The 27,783-nt window shown below is 50.7% G+C and overlaps 1 protein-coding gene, 1 long non-coding RNA gene and 1 pseudogene across 6 annotated transcripts in view; 1 reads left to right on the top strand and 2 right to left on the bottom strand.

Moving 5' to 3' along the window:
- Positions 1-27,783, top strand: part of LOC118145522 (uncharacterized) — a 104,462-nt gene that overhangs the window by 68,855 nt on the left and 7,824 nt on the right. The gene's annotated exons all lie outside the window — the stretch shown is intronic.
- On the bottom strand, positions 1,402-25,872 carry SLC22A8 (solute carrier family 22 member 8). Of its 3 annotated transcripts, none has more exons than XM_035263028.3 (11): positions 25,760-25,872; positions 24,346-24,682; positions 8,750-8,853; positions 8,036-8,190; positions 7,327-7,495; positions 4,605-4,728; positions 4,278-4,393; positions 3,124-3,338; positions 2,333-2,441; positions 1,986-2,189; positions 1,402-1,898 (listed from the first exon to the last, which is right to left on the bottom strand). In XM_035263028.3, the coding sequence occupies exons 2-11, from the start codon at positions 24,676-24,678 to the stop codon at positions 1,799-1,801; spliced, it is 1,629 nt and encodes a 542-aa protein (XP_035118919.1). In that variant the 5' UTR covers positions 24,679-24,682; positions 25,760-25,872; the 3' UTR covers positions 1,402-1,798. The 3 variants fall into 3 exon arrangements, with proteins under 3 accessions (XP_035118919.1, XP_035118918.1, XP_035118916.1); XM_035263027.3 differs by having other exon boundaries at positions 24,346-24,703; XM_035263025.3 differs by having other exon boundaries at positions 1,653-2,189.
- LOC118146073 (U2 spliceosomal RNA) lies at positions 14,454-14,632 on the bottom strand (annotated as a pseudogene).

Below are 27,783 nucleotides of genomic sequence, written 5' to 3' on the forward strand. Positions count from 1 at the left end.
AGAATATGCAATAAATGAGATTTGGACCTCGAGTGCCCTCTGGTCTAGTTGGTCACCACCAGAGGTGGTGGTGGGTCATGGAACTGTTCAGATTCCGGGGATGCAGACCCTTAGAAAAGGGGTGGGGGCAGGATAGGCAAAGTGAACACTGCAGCATTTACAGGATACCCTAAAGGGAAGGAGTAGCCAGTGTGTGGGAGGGAGCTGCAAACACGTGGCCTCTCAGAAACCAGGGAAGAGGAGAGTGACCAGTAGGACCAACCAGTAAGAGGAGGGCTGAAAAGTGACTTGTGGATTCAGCACAGGGAGGTGACGAGCGTCCTTGGTGAAAGCAGTTCCAGGGAGGGAAGGGGTGGGGTCAAGTGCAGTGGGGAGATGTATGAGGCTAGAAGGTGGATACAGGAGACGCAGACAGCTCCTTTGGCTTTGAAGGGAGAAAGAGCCCTTGGAAGGAGACGCAGCATCCTGGCATGTGTTTGTTTGTTTTGATTTCTGTTAAGATGGGAGAAGCCTAAGCTTGTTTAACTGGTGATGGGCAGCAGCCAGGAGAGAGGGAATGGGCAGAGACCCCAGAGGGAAAGGAATGGCTGCCGATGGGAGAGGCTGGATGTGGAGCTCCAGTGGGTGGGGTTGGCTGTTTTTTTTTTTTTTTGAGATAGTTTCACTCTTGTTGCCCAGGCTGGAGTGCAATGACACGATCTTGGCTCACTGCAGCCTCCACCTCCCGGGTTCAAGTGGTTCTCCTGCTTCAGCCTCCCGAGTAGCTGGGATTACAGGCATGAGCCACCAAGCCCGGCTAATTTTATATTTTTAGTAGAGACTGGGTTTCTCCATGTTGGTCAGGCTGGTCTCAAACTCCCAACCTCAGGTGATCCAGCCACCTCGGCCTCCCAAAGTGCTGGGATTACAGGCGTGAGCCACCGTGCCTGACAGGATTGGCAGTTCTGCTGCAGCCGGAGGGACCCGGGAACATGGCAGCAGACATTTACAGTGGTCAGCTACAGGTTCAGTTTTCTCAGTTAACAGGACAAAAACTATCTGCTGGGCATGGGGCTGAGACATGGATCAGAGATTTGGGGTGATCGGGGGAGGGGAATCAGGATTGGAGGGACTCTGGCTTTTGTCTGCAGCCACACTGAGCTTGGTCGATCATCTGCTCACAGCATGCTGGGACATGTAGACACATGCATGTATTTTCATGCACAGGCGTGGTCTATACACCTCAGAGCACTCACACATGCTCACATATGTTCATATCAGTCCAGCTTGCATGTACCTCTGTTGCCTGTACACGGGCCTGTCGTACATGAAAGTATGGATGGACCCAGATGCACATGCTCACGTGTCCACACAGTGGCCTGCTCCCATCCCCACCCCCGTTCCCGATCATGGCTTGAGTTCTTGTCGCTGTTTATTGAAACTTATCAAAGAAAAGTGTGGGAGGCAAGAAGGGGAGGACTTCTTATCTTGTTAAGACTTAGTCTTGTTAGGACTGAGCCAGGGAGTATCAGGGAGTATCAGGGGAAGAGGACCGGGACAGTGGCCGAAGGTGGCCAGTGGGGAAGGGCTGGATAGAAGAATGGCAGGGCCTGGGTTGCAGGGAGAACAAGGGCAGGGATGGGTATGGGGAGGCCTGTGGTTGGGTGGGAGGCGCTGATGCTGGTGATGGAGATACCTTCACCAAGCTCTCCGAAGGCTTCACCCTAGGAGCATGGACCCATCTGGGGCCTCCCTGCACCCTCAAGATGCCTGGCTAGGATCAGTTTCTGGAAGGCAGGGAAAGGGGTTTCTGTTGTCCTCAGCTGGAGCCCAGGGCTGGTCCATAAGGCTGCAGAGGGATCCTCTGGGAGGCCTTCTCCACCTCTGGCTCCTGCTTTGGCTTCTTTGCCTGAAGGGACCTAGGGACAGAGAACTCAGGAGAAGCCCTCGACCCAGACCTGCTTCCCCAAGGTGGAGTACTGATGGGGCCAGAGGCAGTGACTGACCAGTTTTCCAGGTCTTCGATAGTCTCTGGCAAGGGCTGATTCAGGGTCTCAGGCAGGAAGAGGGCAGCACTGCCCCCCAGGAGAGCGATGATCCCATAGATGATATTGGGGATGAGGGGCTGCACCTCACCCGTGATTTTCACCAGCGGGGACAACATGCTTCCCACACGGGTCCACAGGTTACTTACGCCCATACCTGTTTGCCTGTGAGGGTTCAGAGTAGGGATTGGCAGCCTGTGTATGGGGTTCATAAAGGATGGCTCCCCTGGGCAGGGGACAGGACAATGCCACAGTCCCACCTGACCTTGAGTCCTCTGGCTGGGCCTGGCCCCAGGTCCAGCACCTACCTGATGACTGTGGGGTATAATTCGCTTGTGTAGAGGAAGAGGCAGCTGAAGGAGCTGGATAGGCATCCCTTCCCAAACACAGCCAATACTGTCCTCACAGTCTGCAAGTCTGCAGAGGAAAGAAAATGTGGTGGGCCTTGGGGTTCAAGAGCACCTAAGAGTTCTCACTTCTTAACCGGTCTATCTCCCTTTTTGCTTTGGCTTCCAGGAAGCTCAGATCCAAACTGAAAGCTGAGTAATAGTCCCTCTGCTATTCCTAATTCTTTGCATGCCTGTGTCCTGCTGTGTTTTTGTTTTTCCCTGCCTCTGATCCTCTATTCCCATTTATATTTTGTTGCATATGGTTGTATGTTCTTGTCTTAAAATACCTCAAGTTCCTTTGGAAAGATATAGGTGTATCAACCAACTAACACCTATATAAATTAAACGTGGCTTTTCCAAGGTCATGATGGAGTAGGTTGTGGGTTCCTTCTTGAGCATGGCTCTGTCATTTTACCGTCTCAGCTTATCCTCTATAGTGATGTCACTCAGGACACTCTCAATACATCAACATTTCTCACACTGTCCAGATACCATCATACTTTGCCCAGTCCAGGTCAGATCTGGAAAGGAGCTTTGATGTCATTTAGCCCAAGTGAGTTATTTCCTGGATGAGAGACCCTGAGCCCCAGAGAGTGCAGGGACCTGCCCAAGGTATCGCAGTGAATTAGATGCAGAGCCAGCAGTGAAGTCCCTGGCACCCAACCTGGCAGCCTCTTCCAGAGGGTTCTGGGGTAGCCCCAGTCTCTCACCCAAGGGCACAAAGGTGAGAGCCAAGATGGCCCCTCCTGCCAGGAGCAGGGCGGCAGCCTGAGTGGTGTGCCGGCCCAGATAGCTTAAGGAGAGGATGGTGATGAACTTGGCTGGGACATCGACCCCACCAAAGATGATCTGGAGGATGTAGAGGTTGACTCCAAATTCTTCCACACCCATAGCCAAACTATAGTAGGCAAAACCGGTGGCAAACCTGAGAGGCAGAGAAGGATTGGTTAGCACCTGCAGCCAGGTAGAGGCCACTCCCCATGCTGGTCATTGGGTCACCAGGATGATGAATAGCTTCCCTTCTTGTGCCAACTGCAACTGATGATGAGTGTCCTTTTGAGGTTTCTGAGAATGTGTCTGGGCTCAGGGAGAAAGCGCTGTCATTGACCGGCCATGTCTGACGTGGGTATGGTCCAGAGCATGGTGGCAAAGGCGCCGATAACCGACTCTAGGGAAGATTGGAACTGGAGGGAATCTTGGAGACCAATAGAGGCAGGCAGTGATCTCTCCTGGTTGGGCAGCAGTTTCACCTCCAGACTGGGGAGGTGAGCACTGAGCTGTGCATCTGGGTCTAATGTTTCCTCTTCCTCTCTCTGAACTGTGGGATCCCTTTGGAGGGTTCCTGGACAAATTGAATTCTATCCACAAGGAAATGGCCAGGGTGGGAAGGGCCTCAGAACCAGGTCACAGAAAAGGTTTTCAGGGAGCTGGAGAAATCAGACAGAAGAGAAAACTTGAGAGAAATATAATTTTTGTCTTCAAGTCTGAAGCCCTATGGGCCAGCCTTGCTCTGTGGGGTTCCAGAGGGCAGAGCTGGACCAGAGGGGGACAGCGACAGAGAAGCAGAGCGTGGGGACACTGAGTGGCAGGGATGTGAGCTGAGGAAGGGGTCTGGAACATTTGTCCTGTGGGTGAGGGATGGGGCATTGTGACCCCAGAGGGCAGCAGACCCTGATGGACGGACCTGGGTGTGGAGCAGGAATGCAGTAGATTTCTGGGACTGGGCTGGGCTGTGGTGGCCCAGGAAAGAGGATCCCTTGACTTCTCTTTCAGATGCCCTAGGCCTTGCCCTTAGATGAGCCTGCTGGAGGCCTTGTCTGTTACTCCTGCCTTAGCAGGGTATGGGGTTGGGGGGGCAGGTTACCAGGCCAGGGAAAGACAGAAGGTCATGCGGCGCAGGATGGGTATCCGGAACAGGTCAGTTGCGCTGTACTTGGCCTTGGCCAAGGAGATCTCCTTTTGCAGGTTGAGTTTGAGCTCCTTGGGGCAGAGGAGGGGGAGGGATGCCATTAATGACCAGCTGGTGGGCAGGAAGAAGAGAGAGAGATGCAGACCAGTGCCTCTAGAGGAACACAGGGAATTAGATGGGGTATAGGCTGTGAGCAGGGGAAACTGAGGTAAAGGGAGGGTACAGCTCCAGAGTGGAGCACAGGGGCCCGGCTCCCAGACTGCAGTCCTTCTCAGCCCCTACCTCCAAGCTGAGCCTTTCTCCCTCTTCCTTCTTGCCGTTGAAGGCAGCCACTCGCCGCAGTATCTTCAGGGCCTTCGAGGACTTTCCAGACAGGACCAACCAGCGTATGGACTCTGGTGTCCACCTGGGGGCCAGAGACCAGTCACAGTGGCTCTTCCCACTCCAGAGCCCCTTTCAAGAGGCTGGAAGAACATCAGCAGCCAGGGCCAAGGGGTAGGAGGACCAGAAGCCTGAGCTGTCTCACTGCAGATTTCATGGAATTTAAACTTGGCCAAACTCTGCACCTGGGCTGCCTGCAGCCAGCACAAATTCCAGTGTTCTCTTCTTCCCCTTCCAGAAGAGCCTTTCCTCTGCCCCCCACCTGGGCTACTTGTTATTGTTGGGTGTCTTCCTTAACTAGGAGCCCCAGGCTCTAGGCCAAGGCAGGTCGGGCCTGGGGAGGGGACAGCCTGTTCAAGGCTGAGGGGTCCTGCACATCCACCTCCCTAGCCTCCTTGAACTCTACTAGGGGAGTTGTGGGGAGGGCGTGAGCACAGCATGCAGTCTTGGGATTGGCAAATGGGCAGTCACCCCCAACTCTCCCTTGCCCCCAGGCTATGCTTTTGAGGTTGGCTCATTCTGAGCAGTCCCTGAATGTCCCTAGGATAAGAGGAAAGGAAGAGGCTGAGATGAGGGGAGGAAGGAGTGGTGTTTGGAAAAGTCTGGTCCAAGGTGGGGTCAGCTTTAGCTCTAGCCCCTGTGAGTGACCTGCACCCAGTGAGGCCCTCAGGGAGTGGGCATTGGTTGCCTGGCCTCAGGCCACTGCCCCAGCTGATGGTGACAGCTTCCTGGGCCCATTACTATCCTCCTCCTGCTCTGACAGTCTCCTGAGCCTGCTCTTACCAAGATTATCAGTGACTTCCTCTCAAAACCACAGCCAGGGCCTGGACTCTGTCCTTCTCTTCCTGGGAATTATAGCAGCATGGCTTATAGTTATCAAGCCTTTCTATGTACCAGGCCCATGAAACTGGCTGATAGGCAATATTATCTCCATTTTACCTAGAAAAATCCTGATGCTCAGAGTGCATGAGACTTGCCCCAAGTCACACAGTGAACGGGCCCAAGCTCTCAACTGTACTCTGCTGATCGCCTACCCTTATTTTGCCTCCTGACTCTGAGTCACCCCCAGGTCCCCCATCCCCTCTGGAAGCTGCTGTTCTCATTTCCGAGCTGAGGTTCCATCCCAGCTTTGCATCTTTTTGTGTAATTTTGAGGAACTGCTTCACATCTCTGAGCCTCAGTTTCCTCATCTGTAAAATGGGGACAATAATGTGTTCCTCACACAGAGAAGCCATGAAGGTCAGAGATGATGTGGGTTCATGCCCAAAGCAGGCCTTGCATTGTAGCACATGCTCAGTAAAAGCTTGCTCCAGATGCCGGGTGTGGTGGCTCACACCTGTAATCCCAGCCTCTGGGAGGCTGAGGCAGGCGGATCATGAGGTCAAGAGATCGAGATCATCCTGGCAACATGGTGAAAATACAAAAATTAGCTGGATGTGGTGGTGTGCGCCTGTAGTCCCAGCTACTTGGGAGGCTGAGGCAGGAGAATCATGTGAACCTGGGAGGTGGAGGTTGCAGTGAGTTGAGATCGTGCCACTGTACTCCAGCCTGGGATCAGAGCGAGACTCCACTCAAAAAACAAAGGTCGCTCCAAGACTTCACTTCTTTTCCTGAGCTCCCTTGGGATTTCCTGCTCTTCGGCTCTGACTATTTTCTTCTTTTTTGAGACAAAGTTTTAAAGGTTTTGTTGCTCAGCCTGGAGTGGCGTGATCTTGGCTTACTGCAACCTTCACCTCCCACGTTCAAGCAATTCTCCTGTCTCAGCCTCCTGAGTAGCTGGGATTACAGAAGTGCGCCCCCATACGCAGCTAATTTTTGTATTTTTAGTACAGATGGGGTTTCACCATGTTGGCCAGGCTGGTCTCAAACTCCTGACCTCAAGTGATCCCCCTACCTCGGCCTCCTAAAGTGCTGGGATTATAGGCGTGAGCCACCATGCCTGGCCAGCTCTGACTACCTTCTAAAGACCCATTTCCTGTCTTTTGGTGTGGCCTCAGGTTCAACACGTTGGTAATGAGCTCTCTGCCTGCTCTGGATAGAGACCCAGGCTGACCTTCATTTTCCCAGGTTCCCAGGTTCAGGCTCCTCTTTGAACTTTCCTTTATACTCAACTGCAGTAGTCCCAAATTCTCCAGATTCTTCCTTCAAGATATTTCCCAGATTAGTCTCCCAGAATCCTCCTCCCTGTACAGTCCTCTCCCATCTGTCTGTTGGGTCTCAGCTGGGTTTGTCCTTCTGGGCTATTATTTCACAAATGGAACCTTGGTCAGGCCTGTAGCACCACAGACTTTTTAGGTGGCTTTCTACAAGAAGTCCAGACTTCCCTCCACATGAAGTTCAGGCCCCCCATCTTCCCGTGCTCTCCCAGCCGGTCCCCATCTGGTCCACCTCCACTTACCCTCTTCTTCAGCTGTAGGCAGGCCCTGCTTCCCCACGACCCCGCATCCCTGCTCTCTTCTGCAGCAGCATTTGTTCATGTAATTCCTTCTCCCTGGAGTGCCCTTCCCTGACTCTGGGACGGGGTGCCCAGGGACACAGAGTCGGCCAGCCTGGGCAGGGATGGGCTCCCCTGTGTGGCCGTGGGGCGCCTAAGGAAACAGATGAAGAGGAGAGGAATACATACCAGGATGACAGGAAGAAGATGAAGAAAGGAACGGACACAGTTAACTGCAGCCAGCGCCACTGGGGGATGGCGTAGGCCAGGCCGGGTAGAATGAACTGGCCAACGGTGTAGCAGTACCCGAGTGCCGTCGACATGATGGCCCGCATCCGGGTAGGCACCCACTCCACATCTGTGGGAGGAGCCCAAGGACCAGATTAGGGTTTCGCTAGGCCCCAGGCACCTCCCCGTGAAGGGGCACCAGCTTCTGACTCCACGCAGCTACTTGATCTGATGCTGACCCTAAATTCATCATTCCCATTTTACAGATGCCACAGCTGAGGCTCCAAGGGGCAGGACTCAAACCTAGGTGTGTCTATTTCCAAACTCAAGCTCTTAACCATGGCTTCCCCAGTGGCAAGTGACTTTCTCCCTGTTCTGCCTCAGTTTCCTGATCTGTAAAAGGGGGACAATAGTGTCACTTACTTGCAAGTGTTATTGAATGAGATTGTGTACTTAGCAGAGTGTCAGGCCCCAGGTATGTCCTCAGTATTGACAGCTGATATTTCTATGCTTGTGGTCAATGTTAAGTTCAAATGGGGTCTCTGAGACGGGGAAGCACATTGACCAAGGTCACTGGGAGCCTGTGGTTGAGCCAGACCCAGACCCCATTCTCTTTTGGCTTCTGGATTATGCACCCCAAAGCCCAGCTAACTGCCCCCTTGTGGCTCACTCAAGATGACGGTGCTCAGGGTGATGCCTGAGATGCCACAGCCACACAGGAAGCGGAAGATCACGTAGATGGGGAAGGAGGGGCTGAAGGCTGCACTGGAGCCGCTGGCTGCCAGCAGCAGGTAGCTGCAGGTCAGAATGGGTCTGCGGCCAAACCTGCAGCTCAAAGGAGAGGAGGGGCCAGGTTAGCCACAGTGTGCCTGCCAGGAGGAGTGACTCTGCAGACTGTGGGACAAAGGGCTAAACCCAACCCCCAACCCTTCCCCGTGGGGCATGTAAAGTTCCCCGTCCAGACAGAGCTTTCTTGGTAATTGTTATTTTTTGACAAGTTTGCAATTAGAGGTTTGAGTTAATATGTGATCTCCTCTACATCCCTCTCAGCTCAGCTGACTGAGCAAGGGTCAAAGGACTGCCCATCTCTAAGCAGTCCATCTGCTCTGCCTCCACTGCTATGCAGTTACTACGCTGTGTCCCCAAACCTGGAGGCTTTTCTCTCTGGAAGAAAGGAAGGCTGGAAGATTCCAGTTGTAAGGGCTTTCAGGTGGAGACAAGGCTGTGGTCCAGAAAGGTAGTGAGGCTTGCCCAAGACCACACAGCAAGGGCCATCCCACCCTCCTCCAGCTCTTTGCCTCTTTGGGGGTGCATGGGTGGAGCAGAGCAGGGAGGGGTTGTCTTCATGGGTCATGCCTCCATGGGCTGTGCCCTCACATCTCACCTGTCAGACAGGTCTCCAAGCACGAGCCCTCCGATCAGTATGCCTGCCATGAAGATAGACTGGGCCATCTCCTTCAGTTTGTTGGAGTTGCACACCAAGTCCCACTGCACAGGAGAAAGGTTGGGCTAGCCGGACCCAGTGTAGACAGCCCTCTCAGCCATGCTCAGCCTGTGGCCTCATACATGTGGGCTTCCTCTCCCAGTGCCCTAACTTGGCTCCTATCTCCCAAGGACCATTTCCTTTTTAGCCTGGTTTGGGGCTCCTTGGGTTTGTCTGTGGCTCTTTGGCCCCTGACCTGTATCCCTCAGGCATGTGTTGCCTGTGGTATGGCTCTCAAAGTCTAGTCAGCTGCCACAGCCAGGTCTGGCCTCCACTTCTTCCTTCCTCCCCTCCAAGATGCCTGCGTCCCTGCGGCTCCCGCTTGCCTCTTCCCCACTCCTCACACAGCCCAGGCCAGTCCCTCTGCCAACACCCTTGACTTCACTCTCTCTCTGCAGGGACTCCTCTATCCTTGCTACCCCTCTTCATCCTGCATATCCAATCTCTCCCTCTCTCTGTTCCTCCTCATCCGTATTTGGGTGTGTCCAAGTCTCTCCATCTTAAAACCTCTTTCCTTTCCCCATTCACTTCCATTTCTCTCTTCCCTTCAAAGCCAAATTCTTTGAATGAGGAACTACCCTTGCTATCGCTCTGTCCTCATCTCCGTTTCGTTTCTCAGTTCTGCCCCCAATCCGTCCACTGATTCTGTGCTTATCAAGGTCACCGAAGCTTCTTTTTTACGATGCACGATGGAATGTCCTGAATCCTATACTGGTCTGCCCTCTGGCAGATGTGGATGCCACTGACCTTGCCCTCCAACCTCAGGGCTTCCTGCTGTTCTGCTCTGCTCCTCTCCTTCATGGTTCCTTTCTCTCTGCCTAGCCCTTGAAGCTTCCCCAGGGCTCTTCCTGAATCCTCCTCTCTCTCCACTTTCTGCAGGCGATGCCAGCTGTTCCTATGGCTTCAATTCCTATTTTATGCTGAAGATTCCAAATCTACTCCTCCAGACCAATCTCTCTTCTGACCTCCAGAGTAGATTCAGTGGCCTAACTTGAGAACTCCTCCTGGATAAAGTCAAAGGCACATCCCAGACTCAATGGGACTTGTCACCAAACTCCTCATTGAAGTCCCAATCTCAGTGACTGATAACCTTCTATTTTTAATTAATTAATTAATTAATTAAATTATTACTATTGTCATAGTAATAGCACTGAGTACAGTGGTGTGATCATGGCTCACTGAAGCCTCAATCTCCTGGGCTCAAGCTGTCCTCCTGAGTAGCTGGGACTACAGGCGTGCATGACCACACCTGGCTAATATTGGATTTTTCTGTATAGACAGGAGCTCACTGTGTTGCCCAGGCTGGTGTCTAACTCCTGGCCTCAAGTGATCTGCCTGCCTTGGCCTCCCAAAGTACTGGGATTATAGAGTGGGTCACCACGTTCGGCCTATTTTATTTTTATTAAAAAAAATTATATTGGCTGGGCCCAGTGGCTCATGCCTGTAATCCCAGCACTTTGGGAGGCCAAGGCAGGCAGATTATGAGGTTAGGAGGTCAAGACCATCCTGGCCAATATGGTGAAACCCCGTCTCTACTAAAAATACAATAATTAGCTGGGTATGATGGTGCATGCCTATAGTCCCTGCTACTTGGGAGGCTGAGGCAGGAGAATCGCTTGAACCTGGGCATTGGAGGTTGCAGTGAGCAGAGATCGTGCCACTGTACTCCAGCCTGATGACAGAGTTAGACTCCATCTAAAAAAAAAATTGTATTATTTTTAATTGGCAAATTATAATTATATTACATGTATGAAAACAGTGTGATATTTTGATATATGTATGCAGTGTGAAGTGATTACATTAAGCTAATTAACATCACTTCATTTACTTGACATTTTTTTGTGGTGATACATTTGAAAGTCACCTACTGAGTTATTGTGAAATAAACAATACAGCATTATTACTGACTAGAGCCATTCTGCTGTGCAACAGATCTCAACGCATACTCCACCCATCTAGCTGAAACTTTGTACCCTTTGACCAGTAACTCCCCATTCCCTTGCTCCAGACCCTTACCTTGAGCCTCTGGTTACTATCTTTATACTCTCTACTTCTGTGAATTAGAGTTCTTTCTTTCCTTCCTTTCCTTCCTTTTCTTTCTCTTTCTTTCTTTCTTTCTTTTTTTTTTTTAGACAAAGTCTCACTCTCTTGCCCAGGCTGGAGTGCAGTGGCGCTATGCTACCTGCAACCTCTGCCTCCTGGGTTCAAGCGACTCTCCTGCCTCAGCCTCATAAGTAGCTGGGATTACAGGCATGCACCACCGTGCCTGGCTAATTTTTGTATTTTTAGTAGAGGGGGGTTTTGCCATGTTGGTCAGGCTGACCTCGGACTCCTGACCTCATGATCCACCTGCCTCAGCCTCCCAAAGTGCTGGGATTACAGGCTTGAGCCACCGTGCCTGGCCTGAATTGGACTTTGTTTTTAGATGCCACATGTAAGTGAGATCATGCTGATAACCCTCTCGACTCCTTCCTCTCACCTACTCCACAATCACTTGATCTTCAAGATTCTAGCTTTTATATATTTCTGGAATCTGGTTTCTTCCATTTCCACTACTATTGTTTTAGTGTCGGCCTCATCATCTTGTACTTAGATTAATAATGGCATCGGTATTTATTGAGGGCATTCTAGTTACTAGGCACTGTTCTAAGCTCTTCCCATGTTTTAGCTTTAATCTTCACAACAACCTTATTATGTAGGTGCTAATATCATAATATCACCCTACTTTACTGATAAAGAAACTGAGGCCCAGACCAGGCTGCTGCAGCCACCTCTTGGCAGATGTCCTGGCCTTCAGTCTCATCCCTTCCTAGCCATTCTTCCCCTGATAACCTGAATGGCTAAAATGTCACTCAAATCAGGTTCCTGTCTTGTGTAAAGCACTTGCTGGCTTCCCCTTGCCCTTTGGGTAAAGATAATGCTCCATTAACACAGGTTTATGAGGCCCTCTGTGCTCTGCCCCCTGCCTACCTGTCTGGTCTAATCTGCTAATCCCCAACATGCACCCTTTGCTCCAGCCATCTGAATTACTTGTGCAATGAAGTGGAGAATTTAATTCAATAGAAATGCCTCACAAGAATATTTTGGAAGCAAAACATTCCAAAAGGTGAAGAAACACACATTCCAGGGGGCTCTTTCCCTCTTTCCTCAGCTGAAAGTGGGGGAGGATGGCAGTGTTTGGAGTCTTCAGGTCCTGCAGTTGTCTCAAAGTGGCCCAGCATGGCCAGCAAGCCCGGCGGTCCCTTTTAGTTGGGAAGGGGGCCTGTATGGTATGTGTGTTAGGAGGAAATGAAGGCAGGAAAAAGGTAAGGAAGGAAGCAGGGGGTGGGAGGCGGAATATGCAAACGGGCATCTAGAGAGACTTCTGTACTTTGTGAGATGCTTTGTAAAGTCCCTTTAGGAAAATCTAAAGGAGAGACCTACTATTCACCCAAATTCATTCATCCCTTCTTCCATAGTAAATAGCACATTTCCCTGATGACCTTGCAGCTGGGTGGGGCCGTGTGGTTCTTGACAATGGAATGGAAGTAGAAGAGATGTATGTTACATCCACCTCATTTGCTTAAGAGGGATTCCGTAGTCTGAACTTGCATGCTTTCTCCCCTCCTGTTGGAGGGAATGGTGACAACTAGAACAACTCTGAAGAGTTGCTGTCAGTCTGGGTCCCTGAATGACCCTGTGGAGCAGAACCACCCATTGGCCTAAAATGCTGCTCACCTTGGAACTGTTGTTATATGAGAAAGAGAAACATTTCAACATTCTTCAAGCCATGAATTATTGTTGTTGTAACAACGTAGCCTATCCCGATACATCCCATAAGAAGTTGCAAACTGAAATTAGATTTTTATCCCAACCTCCATAATAATGAGTATCTTAAGAAATCAATGTTGTAACAATGTAGCCTATCCTGATACATCCCATAAGAAGTTGCAAATTGAAATTAGATTTTTATCCCAACCTCCAAAATAATGAGTGTCTTAAGAAATCAATGTTGTAACAATGTAGCCTATCCCGATACATCACATAAGAAGTTGAAATTAGATTTTTATCCCAACCTCCATAATAATGAGTGTCTTAAGAAATCAATAATCTGTTTGGATCATAAGAGGGTCAATGTCAGACCTGCCTGAAATAGTTTCAGGCTTCTGTCCTGCTCCACCACCTGAGACCAGACGGGCTGGGTCTTGGTTTCTACCTTCATACTCATCATCATGTAAGCTTTAGAATAACAGTCACAAACTGGTTTCTACCACAAAATTGAGCAATTTACAGAAAATATCATTCCTGGAATGAACTTTGAGTCCTGTTTAGAATATGCCAAAATCCTTACAATGGCTTATGAGGCCCCGCAAAATCAGCTAACCTCTTGTCACCGCTCTGCTCTCACCTGCTCCTTCCCTTTCCTTCACATACTTCCACTCCTGTTGACTTGCTCACGTTGCTGCTCCGTAAACGTTTCAAGCATGCTCCTACTTCAGAGTCTTGGCGTATGTTCTTCTCTTTGCCTAGAATGTTATCCTCCCAGACAGCTACTTAGCTTGCATCTCCTTCACATCTTTGCTCAAATGTTATCTTCTCAGTGAGACCTCTCTATTTACAAGTATAACTCCTGGCAGCCTGTATCTCTCTACCCTGCTTAATATTCTCAGTAGTACTTACACCATCAGAATGCTCTTAATTTTCCATCTTTTTGGTTTATCGTGTATCTCTCCCAAAAATAGCAGCCTGATGAAGATAAGGCTTTTAGTCTGTTTTGTTTACTACTGTACTTTCATTGTCAAGAACAGTGCCTGACACATAGTAGGCACTCTATAAATGCTTGTAGAATTGAATGTGTGAACATTTCACAGAAAGCACAGAGGGATTGAGAGCCTTGGAAGTTAGAGATCTGCCAGTGTCTACAGGAGAGGTTATAGGGCCCACACTCCAAATGTTATATGGAGAACTGCCTCATTTCACCAGAACGAGTGCAAGTCAAGACGCATAGTGTCTGTAAGCTGTATGTCCTGAGGATGTCACCACACACCAGTGAGCAGGAGAGAAGTGTTTTTTCTTCCCAGTCAGGCTGGAAGACCTTCTAAGGAAAAGTGTCTACTGGAGGGTTGTCATCCTTCAGCGAAGTTTTGAAGTTTAGAAGTTTAGAAGGAAGAGTGCTTTGTGGTTAAATATTTTTTAAAAAATTGAACTTCAATTGCACTCTAAATTGCTTCCAGAGATTTCACGGTTACTGAAGCACATCAGAACTGATGAGAAAAATATGGCTGTGGCGTCTCTGAAGATCAGGGACGATCAGGAGAAAGCTTTGCAAGTAAAATCATAATAACCTTATAAAGTAGGTGCTCTTGTTATTCTTTTTATAGACAAAGAACTGGATGCTCACCGGGTAGGTGGTTTGCCCAAATCTGGCTTGGTTCATTTCAAGACAGAGACTGAAACTCACATCTGAGATGTGCAGCTGTTATGCGCTGACTTGTGTCCCTCCAAAAAATACACTGACATTCTAACTGTTCATGGATCAGAATATGAATGCATTTGGAAATAGAATTGTTGTAGATTAGTTATACTGAAGTAGAGCTGGTTCTTTTTTTTTTTTTTTTTTTTTTTTTTTTTGTGCACCGTTCCTGGAAGTATTGCAATACCAGGTCGATGCGTGGAGTGGACGGAGCAAGCTCCTATTTCCAAAAATCCATTTAATATATCGTCCTTGGATAGAGGACGTATCAAATATTAAACTGATAAGAACAGATACTACACTTGATCTTAGCCAGAAGGCTGAGAAGCAATGAGCTGGTTCTTAATTCACTATAACTTGTGTTCTTATAAGAAGAGAAGAGGCCGAGGCGAGCGGATCATGAGGTCAGGAGATCAAGACCGTCCTGGCTAACATGGTGAAACCCCGTCTCTACTAAAAATACAAGAATTAGCCAGGTGTGGTGGCATGTGCCTGTAGTCCCAGCTACTTGGGAGACTGAGGCAGGAGAATTGCTTGAACCCGGGAGGCAGAGGTTGTGGTGAGCTGAGATTGCGCCACTGCACTCCAGCCTGTTGACAGAGCAAGACTCTGTCTGAAAAAAAAAAAAAAAAAAAAGCAAAAGAGAGAAATACACAGGGATGTTATGATACACAGAGGCAGAGGTTGGAGTGATGTGTCTACAAGCTGAGGAATGCCAAGGGTTGCCAGCAACTACCAGAAGCTGGTAGAGGCAAGGAAGGATTCTTCCCTAGAGCCTTTGGAGAGGACACACCGACACCTTGAATTTGGACTTCAAGCTTCCAGATTTGTGAGACAATAAAATTTCTGTTGTCCTGAGCAATCCAATTTGTTATACTTTGTTATGGCAGCCCTAGGAAACTAATATACAGAGTGATTTCTCAATGTTTGAAGTATCTTCTGGCTTTATAAGGTGTGATTGGAAGGGGATTGGGACTAGACAAGCATGGCAATGAGGGAACCAGGTGTGGAGCAAATGGGAGAGATTTTTAAAGGCATCCTGGAATTTCCGGGAGAGAAGAAGGTATTTAGAGAGAATTTTGGCATGCTTTCTGTGCAAAGACCCTAAAAAGGCCTGTGAAGAACACCTGTGGCAGATGTCTTGATTATTACCCAAGGTGTCAAGAGTGTGAGTTGTGTTTCCCTTGACTGTTTCCATGGTAGTCTGAGCCATGTGGAGTCCCGGGATTTCATCAGGTTACACTACAGAAGCTCCATGCTGCTGTGTTCCTCTTTGCTTTGGTGCTTGTTGTGATCCCCTTTTTCTGGTAATGTGGGCAGTCCTTTGAAACTCATGGCAAGATCATCTTTTTGGAGAGCCAGGAACTTCTTTTACGGTCATCTGGCACAAACAGGTGGTTAACAGATGTTTGCCAAAAGGACAGATGGATGAGAAGAGTCTCTAGCCTGCCAGGGTAGGTAAGGCGTTCCTCCTTTCCGTTTCTTGTTCTTACCTCCAGTAGGGCACCTATGACTTGGCATTCTAGCTGCTTATTCCTTTGTTTTGCCCTCCTGTGTGCTGTACTCTCATGGAGGACAGAGAATGTCTCATTTGCGTTTTTATCTCTAATAGCCGAGTAGTTGCTACATAGTATATGCTAATGTTTGCTCAACAAATAATTAATGAGTGAACAGGGCTGGGAGAATTTTGGCAGGCTTCTGTACAAAGCCCCTAAGGAGACCCTGTTAAGGAAACCTATAGTAGATGTCTTGATTATTACTCAAAGTGTTGAGTGTGACTTGTGTTTCCCTGGACCGTGTCTCCAGGCATAGGCTGCGCCACTTGGAGTCTTTGAATTTAATTATCCTTATTTTACTGATGAAGCCCAGAGGGGAAAGAAAGGCAACTTGCTGGTTGAACAGAGCCAGCTACTCAACTTCCTGGTGCTTCTGTTTAGCCCTTGACATGACCTTGGCTGACCTGTCTCATCAACTTCTAGCAATTCCACATAATGTTCTTGCTCCCAATATTCTATTTCAGTGTATTTGCTTTTTTTTTGAGACTGAGTCTCACTCGGTTACCCAGGCTGGAGTGCAGTGGTACAATCTTGGCTCACTGCAACCTCTGTCTCCAGGTTCAAGTGATTCTTCTGTCTCAGCCTCCCAAGCAGCTGGGACTACAGGTACCTGCTATCACGTCTGGCTAGTTTTTATAATTTTAGTGGAGATGGGGTTTTACCATGTTGGACCAGGCTGGTCTCAAACTCCTGACCTCAGGTGATTCACCCACCTCGGCCTCCCAAAGTGCTGGTATTACAGGCGTGAGCCACTGCGCCTGGCCTAGTTCAGTGTTCTTGACCATCTTTTTCTTTTCTTGGAATGTAACCGAGCCCCAAAGGAGCTGGGTTCTGGAAGGAAAAGGTAGGAAACTTACTGCCATGTCTTTCTGTGTGGGTTGACGCATCAAGAAAGTGGTGGGGAAGAAAGAGAAGAAGCATCAAGTTCAGGAGAAATCTTTGCAAGTAACGCCTTAATAACCTTATAAAGCCAGTCGTGGTGGCTCATGCCTGTAATCCCAGCACTTTAGGAGACCAAGGCAGGTGGATTACCTGAGGTAGGGAGTTCGAGACTAGCCTGACCAACACGGAGAAACCCCATCTCTACTAAAAATAGAAAAAAATATTAGCTGGGCGTGGTGACCCATGCCTGTAATCCCAGCTACTTGGGAGGCTGAGGCAGGAGAATCACTTGAACCTGGGAGGTGGAGGTTGCGGTGAGCCAAGATCGTGCCATTGCACTCCGGCCTGGGCAACAAGAGCAAAACTGCATCTCAAAAAAAAAAAAAAAAAAAAGACAAAACAACAACAGCAAAAAACCTCATGAAGTAGGTACTATTGTTATCTCTTTTTATAGACAATGAACCTGAGGCTCAGAGGTTAAGTGCCTTGCCAAAGAATAGCTTAATTCATTTCAAGAGACTCAAACTCAGGTCTGCTGGACCCAAGATGCTGCCCTTGGTTCTGAGCACAGCTCCTTGATGCCTCCCTGTGTGCCTTGCTTTGAGGCCTGGGCTGCTGAAGGAAAAGCACCATACATGGGAGCCGTTGCTGTGAGCCATGGTAAGACAGCATAGCCCAGCATAGGCTGGGATTGTGATAGAGGAGGCAGTCAAGGTCAGAGCCAAATGGGTTGCTCTGACATCAGATCCAGAGTGTGAGCCGCAAAGAGCGAGGCCAGGTAGCCCCTGCAGAGCGTGAGGCAGCAGGTGGGCAGGAGAGTCAGGACAAGCCATTTGTGATCAGGACCATGATCAGCGGGATGGGGCCCTGCTGTGTGTGTCGGGGAGCTGGCTCTGCCTGGGACTGCACGCATGGTCCCTACACCCTGGAGCAGGAACAAGGAAACAGCCTGCCTTAGTTCAGGGGCCTTTTGGAGCTAGGTCAGATCTAGCTTAGGGGAGAATTGCTGCTGCCCATACACCTTCTTGGATCCCCAAAGGAAACTGCTGGGGCACAAGGACCAGGGAGGATGAGCCAGGTATCCTGGGGACAGTCAAAAAGACATCAGTCTCCAGCTCTGCCACTTAGGAGCTGTGTTCCAGGGCCAATTACTTAACCTCTGTGTGGCTCAGCCTCTTCATCAATACCCACAGGTACCTAGTACCTGCTTCTCAGGCTTGTGAACAACATATGAATGAAAAGCACCCAGCACTTATTCCCGGAAAACAATGGGCACTCAATTCACAATAGCTGTCTTATTATATTGTCACATGTCATTGTAAGGCCTGTGCTCACAAGGACAGGAGATGTAGTAGAAAGGGCTTGGGTTCTATAGCAGGATCTCCCAACCCCATCCTTCTTCTATAAAGGCTTGACCCAATATCATGTCTGGCAGGGCCACCTTCTGGATCTGAGCCAGTGTATTCCTCTGTAAAATGGGGACAATCGTGCCTGATTTGCAGGGTCACGAGAGGAGGAAGGCAAAGCGCCAGTCCAGGGCCGTGCATACAGCAGGTGCTCACTGTGTGAGTTCCTGATTCTGGAGAGCCCACAGGAAGGTCTCAGCACAGAATCAGGGACTTTCTGGATCAGGGCTGTCAATAGGGATCAGGCTGGCTTGAAAAGTGCTTTGGGTGGGGCTCTCAGGCCTTTTCTCAGGAGTCAGATCGGAGGCTAGGAAAGAGATGGAGGGGAAGGAGCCCCTGGCAGGGCTGAGGGCGGGCAAATGGGGGTATGAGGCAGAAGTGCTGTTGGAGATGAGAGACGGGCTGCCGGGAACTGGGGATTGGGAAGGATGGTCAGAGGTGTCTGGCTAGAGACCCAGCAGGAGACCCTCCCCAGGGTGGAAGCCTGTACCCAGGAGGCCTCACTGGGCAGCCCGTTCCCAGGAGGCCTCACTGGGCAGCCCCTCTGCTTCTCCAGCAGTTGACCTGGGGCCTCCATGGAGCAGTCCTCCACCCTGGGGAGGGTGAGGGACAGACTTTTTGCAGTCCTGGAGACAAGACAGGGAGGCTCAAGGCCTAGAGAGGAAGCCCGGGGCCCTTAGAGAGATGGCCTTGCTCATCCATGGCCAGGCCCAGGCCCTGAGGCCCACAAGCTGAGGTTCAGTGGTGTGGGCTATGGGGTATGCGCCTCTGCAGGGAGCCCAGTGCCCAGAATTTGTGTTCCCATGCTTTTCAGACTTAAAAGAAAGGCCTTTGTTTCCTCTTAATGTCCTAGTAAAGCTCATTCTGAAAAATCCTGACCTTGTCTCTGCTGCACCAAGAGAAAGGAATTTGCGGTCACCCCTGCCAGGAAGGCTTAGGGGATCAGAAGTGGGAGGGAGGCTGCCTCTATGCCTGTCCAGACCCAGTGCTGGGCTTGAGCATGCCACCAGCTCAACCCTCCTGCCCTCTTGTCCCCGCCAAGAGGGAGGGTCCTTAAAACTCTGATTCTACAGATGAGGGGACTGAAGCTGGAGAGGTGAGGTGACTTGCCAGGTCACTGACTGTGGGGGTGGAGCTGAAGAGGAGGACCAGGCTGAGGAGGGTGGTAAAGTCAGGGCCTGGGTGAGCCAGAAACAACTGTGAGAGCTGGCTCCCCTTTTTTACTGGGGGATCCCCCTTCTCTTCTGATGGGGACAAACCCTTTAGTTCTCAGACACCCCTATTAACAACAACAGCAAAAAAGCATGGCCCCAGCAAGGAGTGCAGCTCACATGGAAATGGAATGCTCTGTGCCAGGCCTTGGGCTCAGTCCTGTGCTTGTGCCATCCCTGTTAACCCTCACACTTGCTTTCTTAGCCCTTTTTACGCATGAGGAATCTGAGACTTCTGGGGATCATGACATTCCTGATAATTGGCTGAGGCAGGTTGTGAGCTCTGGTTCATGATCCCCCACTCTGTTTGGGAGATGGCACCTTGCTTCTCATAACGGGAGTCACCTGGACTGACCTCGCTCTTTGCCAAATACCCTGCCTTCCTCGTTACCGCCCTCCTCACCTGGAGCCAGCATATCCAGTTCCCTGCCTCTGACTTCTAGGTAAGGTCCAGCCACTGCTCTGCCTCTAGCAGAGGGTGCCAGAACCCGACCCAATCACATGGAGCTGAAATTGTTATGGCTGAACCACAAACGGAAAGATGAAAGGGCTTTGCCCTTGCTGTGCTGGTACCAGTGGCTGGTACCAGCCACAAACGCATCAATGGCCGGGCAGGGATGCTTCCTATGGGCTCTCACAGCTGAGAGTTCTGAAGATCCAGAGCCTGATGCACGCCTGGACCAGACTTGGCCCAGAGAAGGGTACAGTGCCCTGAGGCCTGGAGACCCTGGTCATCTTGCTGGAATGGCGGTTCACACTGTCTCAACTGCTGACAGGGTGATTGGGAACTGGCTTAAGCGTGAACTGATGCTTGACTGGGTGCAAGGCCTGCAAACCTTTCTCTGTCTTGCCTTCCTAGGGGCTGCTCGAGGGGTTTTCTGGAAAGGAAGCCACTTCCCAGCAGTTAGCAATGTCTGCATCTCCCTGTCTGTCTCTCTCACCAGGCTCTGAGGGCGCACGTCCTTCATTCAGGGTTGATTGAGCACTTACCATGCTTCTAGTCCTGTGGTGATAGGGATGGGTGAGGGAGGGACTGTCCCTGCCCTGGAGGGGCCACTAAAGGCAGGGAAGGAGGATCTGTGGACAGGCCAAGGCAGCAGGGTGCACAGTCTGCCTCACAGATTAGGGGTTGGGGGTTATGCAGTCCTGGGAAGCCTAGGCTCTGGAGCCTGACCCCTGATTTTGACTCCCCACTCCATCGTGTATGAAATGTGAGGCCTTGGACCAGTGACCTGTCCCTCAGTTTCCTCATCTGTGAAATGGGATAATACTGGATAAAGAAAATGTGGCACAGATACACCATGGAATACTATGCAGCCATAAAAAGGATGAGTTCAAGCCCTTTGCAAGGGACATGAATGAAGCTGGAAACCATCATTCTCAGCAAACTTAACACAAGAACAGAAAACCAAACACTGCATGTTCCCACTCATAAGTGGGAGTTGAACAATGAGAACCCATGGACACAGGGAGGGGAGCATCACACACTGGGGCCTGTGGGGGGGAGCGGGGGTTAGGGGAGGGATAGCATTAGGAGAATTACCTAATGTAGATGATTGGGGGGTGGATGCAGCAAACCACCATGGCACGTGTATACCTTTGTAATAAACCTGCACGATCTGCACATGTACCCAGAACTTAAAGTATAATAATAAAATTGAAAAAATAGGTGCTAACCTTAGAGGGTTATTGTGAAGATGAAATGAGTTTATGTGGCCAAAGTGCTTAGAACCATCTGGCACAGTGTGAGCACGCAGTAAATGTTGGTGATGATGATGATTTAATTATTCCCTCTGGGATTATTGTTTCTTTGGCTGGGTTCTGTGTTTTTGGAGGAATGGGTGGTGGGTTTTACTCCTCTTTGTCTTCCCAGAGCCCAGGTGCACAGCAAGTCACCTGTACATTTGGAAACGTACTTATGGCTATTGAGGCATCTTTCACTCCTTCTCTGCCCCTCACGCCCTACATCATTCAGTTACCGGGCCCCATAGGTTCCAACTTCCTGACCTTCCTGATATCTATTCCGACTATCCCTTCTGTCTGTCGTCTCTGTCCTGGATCCTTGTGCAACTTAAAGAGTCTCCCTGCTGCTGGACTAAAAGACTCCACAAACGACTCTAAAGGGCAGAGTGACGATCCTTTGAAGGTGACCTGTGGTGCTACTCTCCTGCCTAACACCACCACATTCACTGGCTCCCCATTGCCCTTAGGACACGAGGCCACAGCTTTGCTGTAGCATCCAAATTGGGCCCTCCTGCTGTCCTCTCCAGGTCCATGTCTGGGGACCTCCGTATCCTACTGCCACTCCTCCAGCCTTCCCTTGGCACGTGCAGTCTTCACTTTTTGCTCTCTTCTTTTTTTTTGAGGCTAAGTTGTCCTGCTCTGTCGCCCAGGTTGGAGTGCAGTGGTGTGATCTCGGCTCACTGCAACCTCTGCCTCCCAGGTTCAAGAAATTCTCCAGTCTCAGCCTCCCAAGTAGCTGGGACTACAGGTGTGCACTACCACGCCTGGCTAATTTTTGTGTTTTTAGTAGAGATGGGGTTTCACCATATTGGCTAGGCTGGTTTTGATCTCCTGACCTCAGGTGATCTACCTGCCTTGGCCTCCCAAAGTAGCTGGGATTACAGGGGTGAGCCACTGCGCCCAACCTTTCTTCTGGCTTCTGTGCCTTTGCATCGGCCTTTCCTCGCCCTCCACTCCTCCTTTTGCCTGGGGTGCACTGCTTACTAACTCTCACCTCCCAGAGTGCTGGGATTACAGGTGTGAGCTACTGATCCCGGCCTTTCTTCTGGCTTCTGTGCCTTTGCATTTGACCCTCCCCCTGCCGCCGTCACCCTTCCTTTGGCCTGGGGTGCGCTACTCACTAACTCTCACCCTTCCATGCCCAGTGTGGGCATTACTGACTCCAGCAAGCCTGCCTCAATCCCCATTCCAGGCTGGTTAGATAACCCCGCCTTGGGCTTCAGAGCACTCTGCGCGGACAAAGCGCATATTCATTCACACAGAACCCCTCCTCTGTGCCAGGCACTATTCTAGCTGCTGCAGATAGAGTAGTAAACAAAGCGGCAGAAAATCCCTGCCTTGGGAGACTTGCGTATTCCACCAAACCGCCCATGATCCTTGAGAGTGGATCTGTGTCTCAATAGTGTTGTGCTCCTGGAGGCAGCAGGCTAGCGGCTCTTTGACTTCGTGTCCTCTGTATTATGCACTGCGGGTCAAGAAATGTTTGCATACTTGATGGGTTTCAGGCATTATGCTTGATGCTGGGGAAAAAAAAGCCAACATGACTGGGAGGAGATATAATCTAGGGATATGAGAGCAGCAAATGTCATTGTTTGGAGTGCAGCTCTGGAGACAGGTGTGTGTGTTTGGGTCCTGAATCTGCCACTTACTAGCTGTGTGACCTCGTCAAAGCTGCTTAACCTCTCTGTGCTTCAGTTTCCCCATCTGAGAGAGGGAATTAAAATACGAACTCCCTTATCGTGTTGTCAGGAAGGTTAAAAGTGTTAATATCTGCGGAGCTCTTAGAGCAATGCCTGGTACATAGTAAGCACTTTATATAAAAATATTTGTTAAATGAATAGCAGTCACATAGACTCTGAACATAGCCTTACATTCAAATCCTGCCTCTGCCAGGTTCTAGCCATTTGTAACATGGGAAGGCCATGGAATCAAGCTGAGCCTCAGTTTCCTCATCTGTGAACTGGAGATGATAATACTTCTCCTAAAGAGATTTCATCTCCTGGGCCTCCAGGAGTCCATAGATGTGTAGTGCTTGGCACCAGGTGAGGGCTTTGCATTTCATCTCTTTTCATGAGTCAAAAACAGAATCCTGCCCTTGACGGGCTCATGGTACCTGAGGGAGGATGAAAACACTGGTCTCTGCTCACTGCTCAGATGCCACCTCCTCCAGGAAGCCTCCCTTGAATCCAGTGGTTTATCTCCCTTTTGAACTTGCATAAACGTTTGTCTCCCTTTACCGCTTATGGGCTTTAGCTCTAAATTCCAGTTCTGAAACTGACCAGCCATGTGGCACTACACAATCACTTCCCTTCTCTGGGTCTTAGATTTTTTGTTTTCTAAAAAATCTGTAAGGGGAGATAGAAATCACCTTCAACAGAGCATCACTTTGGAATCAAGCAAGACAGTGTCCACCGAGCACCCAAATGTGCCTGGCAGTTAGTGATATCCAATAAACGTCAATTCCCAATTCCTCATCTTCATCCTGTCATAGGCTTCCTCCTATCACTGGCCTGTCAGTTCACTGAATCTGATTTAACTCTGGATCTCCCCGAGGTGGCGGGTGAGAGAGTCAGTGAATCAGTGAAGGGACGAGGGAATGAGAGGTGAACTCAGGAGTGGCTGTGTGTGTGTGTACGAGACATTTTCTGGGTCTGCTGTGGAGAGTTTCAAGCATCCCCTCTGTGCAGTCCCTCCTCCACAGCCCTCCCACCTTGGAGCCTTTGCACAAGATGGAATTTTCCTCCTTTTCCTCACTGCCTGTCTGGCCCTTGGCTGAAGTTCAGATCTGAGTTTCAGGGGCATTTCTTTGGGGAGAATTCCTTCAATGCCCATCCCCCATGCCCTCACTTCCACACCCACCCTGGGCATAGGTCATAGTGTGAGGTCACTTTGAAGTTGTAATTTTACACTTATCTGTGTGGTATTTTCCTTAATGGGTGCTATCCACCCCACGCTGTAGACCCCCTGGAAGCAGGCATGGTGCGTTTTTGTGTTCCCAGAACTGAGCTCTGCACCGGTCACAGAACAGGCCCTCAGTAGCAGTTTGCTGAAGCGCTTAGACTCTGAATGTGAAGAAACCAAGGCTCTTGGTGGAAATGCCTCTGCACTCAGGTCTTTCCTCTGCCTGCCCAGCGGCCTGTCCTCGGGTCCTGGGAACACCAGACCCCAGGCTCCTCTGCTGCCCACCAGTGGTGCAGGGTGTGGGGGTGTGTGGGTAAGTGGAGGGAGAGGGTTTACCCAGGCATACCTCCGTCACGATCGAGTCCTTGGTGCTGTTGTAGACCCAGCCATCCAGGCATGGCTCTGTGGCCCTCTGGGTGTCATTGGGCAGGCTGGCATTGGGCGGATGTACAAAACGGAGGCACTTCTCAGGCTTCCCATTTAGGCCCATGGGGAGCACCCAAGGCCCTGTGGAGGCATTGGGGGGCGGGCGACAGTGGTGAGCAGGGGTGGCGGCTGTGAAGATCTGCAGCAGGTTGTGGTTGGCCATGTTGAGGATCGGGAGGCCCAGTATGGCCACGTGCAGGAACTGGAAACGGCCCATGCTTCCCACACGGTCCAGAATCTCGGAGAAGGTCATGGCACTGGGGCAAGATGAGCCAGAGCTGTGGACAGGGCATAGACCAGGAAGAGGTATATGTGTGTATGGTGGTGCGTGGGTCTATGGAACCATAGGTGGGAGGCTGAACTGGGTGGATGTGCCAGCACAGGTGTGTGGAGCAGTGCATGTGTCAGTATGGAAAGAGGCGGAGGTGGCCGGGCGTGGTGGTGCACGCCTGTAACCCCAGCACTTTGGGAGGCCAAGGCGGGTGGATCACCTGAGGTCAGGAGATCGAGACTGTCCTGGCCAACATGGTAAAACCCTGTCTCTACTAAAAATACAAAAATTAGCTGGGCATGGTGGCACGTGCCTGTTATCCCAGCTACTCAAGAGGCTAAGGCAGGAGAATCGCTTGGACCAGGGAGTCAGAGGTTGCAGTGAGCTGAGATCGTGCCACCGCACTCCAACCTGGTGACAGGGCAAGACTCTGTCTCAAAAAAAAAAAAAAAAAAAAGAGCTGGGGCCTCAGGTGTGTGGATCCACAGATTCTTGGGTGGATGCATGAGGAAGAACCCTGCTGCATGGACGGTTGTGGGATCAAAAGTGTAGGTGCGTGTCCAGGTGTGTGGACACAAAGGTGTCTACAGGTATGTGTGCATTTAGGCTGGAGCAGAAGGACACAGCTATGTAAGCTCAGGTGTGTGTTATGCGTGTGTGCACCTCCGAGTATGAGCCTGTGTGTGCTCAGCTAGGCTGGTCACACACGCTGCATGCATGGGACAGTGCAGGACACATAGCAGGGACCAAGGGGCCCAGCCTTGGGTGTTGGCTACTAAGGACAGATTGCGGGGGTGGGTGGGGGATGTCCGCAGTTGCTCCAGGCAGATGCACAGGGTTGGCAGAGTTCAGGTTGCTTGCTGGGAAAGGCCTCCCCAAGCCCAGAGCCTCCTGGCTTCTAGCGGTTTCCTGGAGCTGGCCTCCAAATGCTGGGGTATCCAAAAGAGCTGAAGAGGGTCTCAGAGGGCATTAGGGGCTTGGACAGTTGCAATGAGGACTTGGTCCTGGGAGATTCCCGGGGGTTCCCTGGTGCCTGGGCTGGGGGCCCTCCCTCCCTCCTCACCTGGCAGCTGGGTCTGGATCCGATGGGGCTGGTGATGAGTGTAGCCGAGGTCCCTGCTCTGTCCTAGGGCCCAGCAGCCGCTGTAGTTGGGCAGCTGAGCTCTAACAAGCTGTGTTTGTGCCTCCCCCAGGGGGGCTTATATAAGGCATAAGCTGTTTCCTGGGCTAATGTTTGACTTTCTTTTGCGGATTAACATCACTGGCAGGGAGAGCGCTGTGGACCCACCAAGACCAGTTCTCCTCAAAGGGCTGCCTCAGCGAAGGCTGGTGGGGGGTGGGGCAGCGTGGCTGAGCCTAGCGGGCTGCTGGCTGGACAGAGGGACAAGCGGCCCAGGCAGGCTCACCCAGGGGAGATTCTGGGAAGGATCTGGCCTGAGCTCTGAGGGGCCAAGTTCCCTCTCAACTGATGTTCAGAGGACCTGGAGCTGAGGACAGCAAATGGGAGCCGCTCTGGTGCCTGTAGCAGGCAGTGTTCTCCTCTGTGCCACCTCCCCTGGCTTCCTGAGTAGGTGATGGGGATTTGCCTCTCAGGAAGTGTTAGGGCACACTCAGATGGAAAATGTCACCTTTATCTATCCCTGAGGATGCAGGGCTGCCATCTCCTGGGCCCTTGGGGCAGCCAGGACCTCCCCTGACTGTGTCTCTGACTGCGTCTCCCCTGTGTCCCTGACTGTGTCTCTGACTGTGTCTCCCCTGTCTGTGTCCCTGACTGTCTCTGTGTCTCTGACTGTGTCTGCCCTGTGTCTACAACTGTGTCTCTGACTGTGTCTCTCCTGTATCTCTGACTGTGTCTTTTCTGTGTCTCCGACTGTGTGTCTGACTGTGTCTCCTCATCTGTCTCTCTGACCGTGTCTCTGACTATGTCTCTCCTGGCTATGTTTCTGACAGTGTCTGACTGTGTCTTTCCTGTCTGTGTCTCTGACCGTGTCTCTGTGTCTCTCCTGTCTGTGTCTCTGTGTCTCCGTGTCTCCCCTTTCTGTGTTTTCTGACTGTGTCTTTGACTGTGTCTCCCCTGTCTGTGTCTCTGACCATTTCTCTGACTGTGTCTCTCCTATCTGTGCCTCTGACTGTGTCTCTCTGTCTCCCCTGTCTGTCTCTGACTGTGTCTCCCCTGTCTGTCTCTCTGCCCGCTTCCATCCCACCCTCGATGAATGGCTTCTCTTCTGATCAGCCGCTTCCCCTTGGGGACCAAGTGCAGTCCCTACTGTTTTATTTTCACTATGAATATTATTTTATTTATATAATAATGTGTGTTTCTTGCATAAAACATGGGAAATACAGACAAGACAAGCCAAACCAAACAAAGCCAAATGTCGTCTCACCTGAGAACCAACCCATGAACACTCTGTTCTTCCAGCCTTGTCCTCAGCAGAGACTTCGGGCTGAGACCCTGACTTCTAGCCACTGCTGTTAGGCTCATTTAACCCTTGTGGCAGCCCTGTGACTACTCTAGCATTAATAATTGGGGAACTGAGGCAAAGAGAGATTAAGTGACCTTCTCACCATCCCCGAGCCAGGAAGCGGCAGGGCCAGCACAGGGTGGCTCTAAGCCCATTCTCTCCCTTAGAACCAACGTTTTCTATGAAGTCTGTGGGGGCATTGTACTATTAATATATTGCCTCTCCCTTAAAAAGGTCCCCTAGGCTGGTCTTCAACATCACTCCTGCCTGCCTTTACCTCTCTCTTCTACCTTCAGAAATCCGTGGGAGCTGCCATTCCCACCTGCTCTGAGGGCTAGAGAGGGGACCCCTTAGGGCTCCCCTTCTTGGTTGGAAAGGTCTTCCCATTCTCCTCCTGTGCTGCCCTCTCCACCAAGGCAGCCTCCAGCCCCCAGGTCCAGACTGAGCTTCTCTCCTACCGCAGGGCAGGGTCAGCTGGTCACCCTGGGTCCAGCCCCTCCTCTCAGCTTCCCACCTGGACTCAGCAGTTATTGATGTTCTTAGAGTGGCCTGAGGCAGGGCGAGATCCGGAGTCATCAAAGGAAGATTAAATTATGCTCCAAGGCAGCCAAGGGGTTGTTTTAGG

Source organism: Callithrix jacchus, chromosome 10, assembly GCF_049354715.1.
Source record: "Callithrix jacchus isolate 240 chromosome 10, calJac240_pri, whole genome shotgun sequence".
Lineage (NCBI taxonomy): Eukaryota > Metazoa > Chordata > Mammalia > Primates > Cebidae > Callithrix > Callithrix jacchus.

Coding starts and splice junctions, on each gene's coding strand:
- SLC22A8 (XM_035263025.3), bottom strand. CDS start 24,678: ATGACCTTCTCCGAGATTCTGGACCGTGTGGGAAGCATGGGCCGTTTC. Junction 8,854..24,345: donor AGGACTCGATCGTGACGGAG/GTATGCCTGGGT, acceptor TCTCCTGTGCAG/TGGGACTTGGTGTGCAACTC. Junction 2,442..3,123: donor TCTCACCTTTGTGCCCTTGG/GTGAGAGACTGG, acceptor TTTCCTCTGCAG/ACTTGCAGACTGTGAGGACA.